The 9,345-nt window shown below is 35.6% G+C and overlaps 1 protein-coding gene across 1 annotated transcript in view; it reads left to right on the forward strand.

Annotated features, from left to right (window-relative positions):
• Nucleotides 1–1,270: 1,270 nt before the first annotated feature.
• LOC106473252 (retinal homeobox protein Rx1-like) overlaps nucleotides 1,271–9,345 on the forward strand; it is a 16,229-nt gene continuing 8,154 nt past the window's right edge. Inside the window, exons 1-2 of the mRNA XM_013933939.1 lie at nucleotides 1,271–1,535; nucleotides 8,124–8,386. Coding sequence (XP_013789393.1) covers nucleotides 1,271–1,535; nucleotides 8,124–8,386 — 528 coding nt within the window. The remainder of the gene's footprint in view (nucleotides 1,536–8,123; nucleotides 8,387–9,345) is intronic.

Consider the following 9,345-nt stretch of genomic DNA (forward strand, 5'->3'; position numbering starts at 1 on the left):
CGACCCGCTTTACCGTCGCTGAACCTTTATGGTTGCCGACTGGGCCAGCCATCACGGAAAAGAAGTTTGAATGCACAACTACGTAAATGTGGAGAATCGAACCACAAGTGAAAGAGAAACACTCGAATGACTATGAAGGCAAAATAACAAAAGCGACACCTAAATATAGATTGATTTGTTTAAATTGTTTAAGTGCGAAGCTGCACCACGAGCTATCTGCGCTGAGTCAACCATAGGGAACGAAGCCAGAACTTTTGCGTTATAAGCCCTCAAGTTTAGGGTTTTCATTTTAAGTACAGTAAAGATGATAACAGTAATTATAGTAGTGCTTTTTGCAGTATTTCTACCAATAAGTCACAAGTGATCTGGAAATGTGATACAAGAAGAAAGAAAAAGAAACTTTTCTATAGCAGTTCTAGATAAGTTAACTTCAAAATAACAGTTTCAGTTACATAAACAAGGGTAATTACAATCACAAACCATTTTTTTTACTATTCTCCCCTATTCACGCATTTTTTCTTTTGTGTGTAGAAGGGTTACAGTTAGTAGAGTACCCCACTTCTTTTAGCAGTTCTGGTGTGTTTGTTTGTCGGTTTTAGCATAATGCTAGACAAGAGGCTATCTGCGCTTTGTCAACCACTGGAATCAAACCCCGGATTTTAGTCTAAGATTTCCGCTGACCTACTTTGGGGGAAACGTTTGAGTGCCACTACCTTACTCAAACAGCAAATAATATATAACGTGGGAATTTAACTCATTAACTCTTTTTTTTTCTTCTCTCTCTCTCTGTTATTCATCAACTGCACATGAACAACACTTAATCGCGTTTAGGTGCAAAGTTTCGTGCAATAAGTGGCTTGATTAAGTTATTATTGACAAAACTGTTTATTTTTTTAAAGCAGAGCGCTACGATTGGTTGGAAAAACCGAATGTTTTCATTATGTCTGCTGATTCCATAACAAGAGTAGCCAATCATGATGTAGGTCTGCGCGTGCAAGTTCCCGCCAGCACAACCCGGCGCTTGCCTGCGGCGCTATCCAATTCACACACCTAACGCAGGGGGAGATGCCTTAGTTCTCTGTTTGGTCTAGTATTAATGGTGATTTTGTGAAATCAGTGACACAAGTTTGATATGCAAGGATATGTAGGATATGTAGGATTGATATGCAAATAACAAAAGACGAAAAGACGTTCACACATAACCATCAGTATGAGCACGACCATTAATATATCTGATCGAATCCTGGTCGAAAATCACGAGGTCAGAAAGATGTCAGTCGAGGTTAACACTAACCATAGGAGATATTTGCAGGCTAAAGTCTCCGCCAGTGACAACAACAGCAGAGGGTGTCTTTCTCTTCATGCTCATTCTATAGACGCTCTTTTAGGAGAGAGACGTCAGAAGCCACCAGAAAAGAGACTTGATCTTTCCGAGTTACGAGAAAACCAAACAAACTTGCTACAAATCAGGACTTTTCCGGACTTGAACCCTGACGAAGATCTTGTTCCTTTCCAATGCTTGACTCACTATAAAGGTTTGTTTGTTTAGCTGTTTTTTTCCCTAATTTCCCCCAAATCTACTCAAGGAATGTCTGCGCTAGCTGCCCCAAATTTAGAAGTGATAGACTAAAGGAAACCACCTATTCAATATCATCCACCCCCAACTGTTGAGCTACTCTTTACCAGCGAAAACTAGGATTGACCGTCACATTATAACGCCCCATGGCTGAAAAGGCGAGTATGTTTGGTGACGGGATTTGAGCCCGAAACTCATAGTTTACGAGTCGAGAGCCTTAATCATCAGGCCACGCCAGGCAGCTGAACGGTCTGGACTCACAATAACTGTATGCAGCTCAAACAACATGAATAAAAACACATTTGCTTCTATTATAAACGAATCTAGACTAATTAGAAATATATCATAGTTACTGACATAATTATTTTAAACTTATTGGTCAGATATATTGAAAGTTTATCTCAATATCGATCATTTCTTGGACACAGCGACTATGGGACTAGAATAGGCGATCGAGTCACGGTAGTTGTGCATGAGATGAAAGCACGAGTCAGAAATGAGACTAATCCCTCTACATGTGTATCACTATTCTTTAATAATGTCGCTTAATAGCAATATTATTAATTACTGCGGTCACGTGAAAGGACAATATCGGCATTGCCCCTTGAGCGACACGAGAGTACGCTGAAGTCACGATACCACGTGCACACGACTGCATCTGCACGCGTGAGTTGACGCCAAATTTATCCCGCGTGCGTGTAATGCTGATGAAATATGCCTTTATTTCGTAGCTTATATCGTTTTTCTATCGGACTAAAAAAAACTTCTGTAGTAGGACTAACATACGTATTATATTGCATCTAATAGCTAATGTGATTTTGTTTTTCTTCTGTGGGTTCTCTTTAACTTCTTTATTAACATATTCGATTCGACAATATGAAAGTGGTTTTACGGTTAACGGTGTGATTTCACAGAGAAACAGGTTCGCTATCAGACATGGTTGTTATGGGTTGCGTCAGGTTCGTTGGGTAATTTCGATATTTCTAGTTGCACCAGGTTCGCTAGGATATTTGGTTGTTTTGCGTTTTCATCTGGTTCCCTGAGTGCTTTCGTTGTTTTAGGAATTGTAGTTTTTTTTTCACTTTTTTTTTTATATATATATTTGCTTAATGCTTTGTTAATGATATTCGGAGATATGTTTAGCTTTATCGCAGTGGCTTTCGAGTGGGAAGGTTCTCTTTCGTAACTAGTCTCCACTTTGCAGGTGAAGCCAGAATGTTCTGGAGAATAGTTTCCGATCCCATTATTTCTTACCATATGCTCTATTAAGTGAGTTTCCTCCTTCCCACGGAACACTAAAAACTTCTTTCTTCGAAGTATTGTCTTTTGGTAATCTTACTATACGAATATTCGTTCTCGGAAAGAACTTTGACACATATTCCATATACCAAATACCCCTAACAATTACTGACTTTAACAGAATATACGCACTCTGTGGGTTCAGAGAAAAGGACAACTCTCTTAAATTTCAAATGTATAGAAAGAAAAAAAAAACTGGAATTTTACAACTTGGACAGAATATTTATGCACTTAAGGTAAGAATCAGAGATCCCAGAGATACAGGTATAACCGTCCCTAATTTTCAACTAAATGACCAAAGGGACGGCAGCTATCCAACAGCACCTGCCGCTATAAGGGTGCTGCTCTTTTAATGGATTTGACTGTTACTTTTATAATGCATCCATAGCTACTAAAAGTGTTTATTCTGCTCAGTAGCATCACACTTTGAGCCTTGGATCGTTTAAATTTATGTGTAAAAAACAATAACTAATTTAATATTTTCATCGTGGAATTCTTTTTTTTTCAATTTCTTCTCTTTCTGTCTGGTTCAAATATTTTCTGTTTGTGTATTTTTGTTTTAAATATTGCGATAAAAGCTAATAGAGACAGTGAATAATAGAATGTAATTAGTGTCACACATATTTTAGTATTTGTGTCACACATTTTTAGTATTTGTGTCACACATATTTTTAGTATTTGCGTCACATGTATTTAATATTTGTGTCACACATATCTTTAATACTTGTGTCACATATATCTTTAATACTTCTTCACAAGCCTATTAATTACAATACAGAGCATGCATAGCTTTCAAAGATTAAAAACAAACAATTTAAATTGTGAAGTTCAAATACTCCGTTTTTGTTTTTATGTTCCATTTCACGTCATGAAGACTTATGACTTTATCTTTGTAATAGGACATGTATTAGCATAAATATCTCGTGCTTGCAGCTACAACTAAAGATTCAGTACAGTCAGCAGATCCTAATGTGAGAAATGAGACGTTTATAGCTACCTTGAATCTTATGATATAGGGTTTTCACACTTTGTGCTAGTGGTGGGTCTCATAGTGCAGTCTCGGGATTCGAACAATAGCTATCAGACCTGGCATGGCTTGGTGGTTAGGCACTCGACTCGCAACCTGCAATGAGATAGACTATTTGCACTGTGTCTTCCGCGAGGAATCAAACTCTCGATTTTAAAGTTGTAAGTTCGTAAACTTACCGCTGACCACACTGAGTAGTTGGATTCAGTAAATCTAACTCTAATTATATTCTTTGTTCTGTTTCTGACTGTTTTATTCTACTCACTCATTCATTACACAATAAACACGCACACTAATAAAGCGATAAAAACAATAGTTGTAAGTGACCTTCATAAAAACAATAGTTGTAAGTGACCTTCATAAAAACAATAGTTGTAAATGACCTTCATAACAAACAATGACCTTCATAAGAATAGTAGGTGTAAATTACCTTCATAAAAACAATAGGTGTAAATGACCTTAATAAAAACAATAGGTGTAAATGACCTTCATAAAAAACAGTAGGTGTAAATTACCTTCATAAGAACAGTAGGTGTAAATTACCTTCATAAAAACAATAGGTGTAAATGACCTTCATAAAAACAGTAGGTGTAAATTACCTTCATAACAAACAGTAGGTGTAAATGACCTTCATATAAAACAATATGTTTAAATGACCTTCATATAATAGGTATAATTTACCTTCATAAAAGAATAGGTGTAAGTGACTTTCATAAAAGCAATATGTGTGAACAACCTTCATAATAAACAATAGGTGTAAGAGGCCTTCATGAACTTAATAAACATACGGTCGTCAGTTTAGACAACTAGGTATTCTGAACTTAGCACTATCTTTACTGCTGTGTTGTAAGTGACTTGGCTTCTGTGAGTTTTAAGCAAACAAATACCCTTTTATTAACATAATTTATTAATAACGAAATAAACAGAGATAGTTGAAGGAAAACCTATTCAAACAACGATATTAAGACTAACGAAGTTTAAATAACTCCATAAATTATCTAGTAAAGCTGGTTTAACAGAAAAAAAACATACTTTAGGCCAGTAGAAACTGACAGAGGAAATTACACACAACAGACGTGAGTGACTGGAGTGAAAACCTGTAAGTTTCACATTCAAGTTTTTAAAATTCTAGTCAAACTGGGTCGGACATAGCATAGTGGTTAGCGTGTTGGGCTGCGTATCGTAGGGTTCTGAGTTTGATATGTGATCTCTTTGATAACGCTCCTCATTTTCACCAGTGGACGCGTTATAAAAGTATCACTTAATCCCGTTAATCGACTTGAAGAATCAGATAATGACTTCGTGATGTGGTTAGCTGCCTTCCCTTTGGTCAGTAGCTCAAAATTAGGGACGTTATGCTTGAATTAGCTCATGTACGCATGAGGAGTCGTTTAGGTTCAAGATTACGGTCCTAACAACACTTATTTTAAGCATATGAGTGGTAGATTGTTATAAAAAACATAGATTTAAACACACTTTTATGTATAGATTATCTTTTTTCCAAAAGAACATTTTCAAGGATGTTCCACAAATAGGTAGATGTGCTGTGTAGTTTCTTTCACCAAGACTCAAACTCCTTACAATTGTTATGATCTGAAAATATAATGTTGAAACATTTTACCCGATAATAATTAATAATAATAATAAGTTTGCCAATAATTTTACAAATTATTGTTTTGACAAAATAAGAGTGGTGCACACTTGAAATAAAATAAATTATCCGACAAGATAATTGTGGCACACACTTGTAATAAAACGAATCATGATATGACAGGATAACAGTGATATACCTTTACGATAATTGCTGGATAATACCGTTGTAATTTGGTCTATAATACTATTGTATTTGGCTTATAATATCGTTATCATTTGGTCTATAATACCGTTATAATCTGGTCTATAATATCGTTGTAATTTGGTCTATAATACCATTGTAATTTGTTCTACAACATAATTGTAATTTGGTCTATAATACCGTTGTAATTTGGTCTGTAATATCGTTGTAATTGTTCTATAATACCATTGTAATTTGTTCTATAATGCTATTGTAATTTGGTCTATAATACCGTTGTAGTTTGGTCTATAATACCGTTGTAATTTGGTCTATAATGCTATTGTAATTTGGTCTATAATATAGTTGTAATTTGTTATATAATATAGTTAAAATTTGGTCCATAATAATATTGTAATTTGGTCTATAATAATATTGTAATTTGGTCTATAATAATATTGTAATTTGGTCTATAATACCATTGTAATTTGGTCGATAATGCTGTTGTAATTTGGTCTATAATATTGTTGTAGTTTGGTCGATAATGCTGTTGTAATTTGGTCTATAATATTGTTGTAATTTGGTCTATAATACCGTTGTAATTTGGCCTATAATACCGTTGTAAATTGGCCTATTGTAATTTACTTAGATTCCTAAACGCAAAGATCAATGAGGATCATCGTTTCATTAAGTTTTGTTAAATGGTTTATATCTAGTCATTTGATGTAGTTCATTTTGACTTCAAGCAAAACTTTAAATACAGTTGCGTCAGCGAGGTCCCGTGACTAGTATCACGCCACCTCCTTCTAGAAATATCCTGTTCCTTCGTGAATTGTCGGGAGACTACTAGATTGGGGATAGTCTGGTATATATAAGACCGGCCACGAAGCGACGGAGAGGTAATGAGTAATTGAATGTATGGGATAAAATATTGTTGGCCACGTGAGACGTGAGTTATAGCGTTGTTATAGAGCGACTGTTGAAATTAAATGTATCGTAAAGTTGTATTCGGAAAGAATAAACCACTTTTATTTAAGAATGGACTTGTGTCGCTAAAGTTTCGTCGGAACGAATTTATGGAAAATTAACTAACGAACAGAGACGTAACAATACATATAAGTATCCCTACAAAGAATTGAAATATATATCATAAGAATGTAAGTCGCCTGTTTTGCTACTGATAATAGACGAAAGTGTTTTTATATGTCTCTTTGTTTTGATGACTGTTAGATAGTGTTGAATAGGGGGATTATAGTAATCTATTAAATCTAGTGTTATTTCGTTTATCTTGTTATTTTTTACTGTTTTTTATATATATAATCGAATTAAAAAACAAACAAGTGACTGATTTTCTTTCACACACCAGCTTTAATATTCGTACTTTACATATTAGATAAGCAGACCTTTAGAATTGGCATACCGTTACTGTAGGCTTAAGAAGCCACTTGTTCCTTTAAACGCACAGTTCACTAATGATGAGATTTTATACGATGAAAATAAAAGGCCCATTCTGTGCTAAATCTACAGTGTAACTCACGTGCTATTCATCTTAATGGTGATTCGGTCCATCTTTTGGACCAGGGAGGGTCAGGTTCAGCGTTGACCTCTTCCTCCCTCTCAGGAATTGTTATTCGTTTTGCACTGTTACTGAATCCTAGCTAATAACCGTTCTTACATTGTTGCATAACTCACAGTATGTGAAATTTTGTCCATTGTTCATGGGGTAATATTAACTCGTATATTTTCACTATCTTCACTTATGTATGATCGCACTATTAGTCCGTGTTTACAATACAGTTCCACTTAGCAGTCATATATATATATACACACACACACATAATCTCACGTGCTAAGAGGCTCGAGGTATTGTTTGCTTTCACCGCCGATATAAACTGTATTTATTGGTGTTTCGTGAAGTATATAAAATGCTTGTACATTTTAAAAAAAATTCGATATCCTTGATGCCTCAGCTACTTCAAATATCCAGACTAGCTGTCTTGATATGAATTGTTTTCCAACTCAGATAAACGCTTGAAGATCTGAAGAAAAAAAAAGATCTTATTATGTTGATCACACTTGCCGCGATGAATGTGTTAGGAAAAATAGTTCTTCGCAGACCTCGGTGGAATGTCGGATGTATTTAGATGTTTTAATTAAGCTAATCGCTGGATAAGCTGTTCTACTGAACTTGCGCAAACAGTTTGCATCTAGACTTCTACTAACCCGATTGTGACGATTCAAGAAATAAAGATCCGTTCAGAAGCAGGTGCTTAGAGGTCACGCTGGACGACACAAAGGTGTATTGTTTCCAAAAGAAAGGATTACCCCCCCCACCCCATAATAGTCTTCTGTCGCTAGTCTGTGGCGTAGGGACGCCCTTTACTCTTCACACACAATCACTAAAGAGAAGTATTTCCTATAAAATGTAACCCTAACAATTATATTTCTAGGTCCAGATGAAAATCACAAAGAACAACAAAACCGTGAACCAAGTGGGTTTTCCAACAACGCTCTTGCTGCAGAAGAGGAATTTGATGTAAGGTCCGAGACGCACGAGGACTCACCAAAAAGGCCACATCGTAGGAGTAGAACCACTTTCACTACTTACCAGCTTCACGAGCTCGAACGAGCATTCGAAAAAACTCACTACCCGGATGTCTACAGTCGGGAAGAGCTCGCCATGAAAGTAAACTTACCAGAACTCCGAGTACAAGTAGGTGGCGCTAAAGATGCCCACTATATAAATATTATTACCAAACAGACTTAAAAAGTTTTATAGTCGATATTTTATTAAATCATAGAAATGAAACTAGTATAACAGCTTACCCCCTTGCTTACTTAAAAAACTGAAATCCAACAAACTCAGCTTAAGGCCTTGCGGGTTTAATTTCTATACGTTTATAAATTTGGATTTGTTTATTTCCTGTTAAGCAAAAGCTACACAATAGGCTATCTGTACTTTGCCAACCATGGGTATCGAAACCAGGATTTTAATCTTCAGACATACCGTTGAGCCATGGGAGAGGGAGATTAATTACAACACTAAATCAGCTAATTCTAATTATTTCTGTAAAGAGTTTAACAGTACTAACTACAACGTGTCAATGTCTATATTAGTTACGCCTTCACGATGTTGTGTTTTTAGATTTCCTCCCAAGAACTATAAACTACAACCAATGTGTTAAACAAATCATGTTTTAACTGCTGGTATAAAAACATGCGAATTTAATTACCGGTAGAATACCACACCACATTAATGTTTTAACTGTTTGTAGAAAAGTCGATATGCTTTTTCACGTTTTTGGCCATATAATGGCCCTTCTATGTTCACATGACAATAGATACTCTGCCATCCAGATATGATCATGAATACAATCCTATCTGTATATTACCACGGATACTCTACCATCAAGATATGACCATATATACTATCCTATCTATATATCACCACCATCAAGATATGACCATATATACTATCCTATCTGTATATCACCACGGATACTCTACCATCAAGATATGACCATAGATACTATCCCATCTATATATCACCACGGATACTCTACCATCAAGATATGACCATAAATACTATCCTATCTGTATATCACCACCATCAAGATATGACCATAAATACTATCCTATCTGTATATCACCACGGATACTCTACCATCAAGA

Source organism: Limulus polyphemus, unplaced genomic scaffold, assembly GCF_000517525.1.
Source record: "Limulus polyphemus unplaced genomic scaffold, Limulus_polyphemus-2.1.2 Scaffold6007, whole genome shotgun sequence".
Lineage (NCBI taxonomy): Eukaryota > Metazoa > Arthropoda > Merostomata > Xiphosura > Limulidae > Limulus > Limulus polyphemus.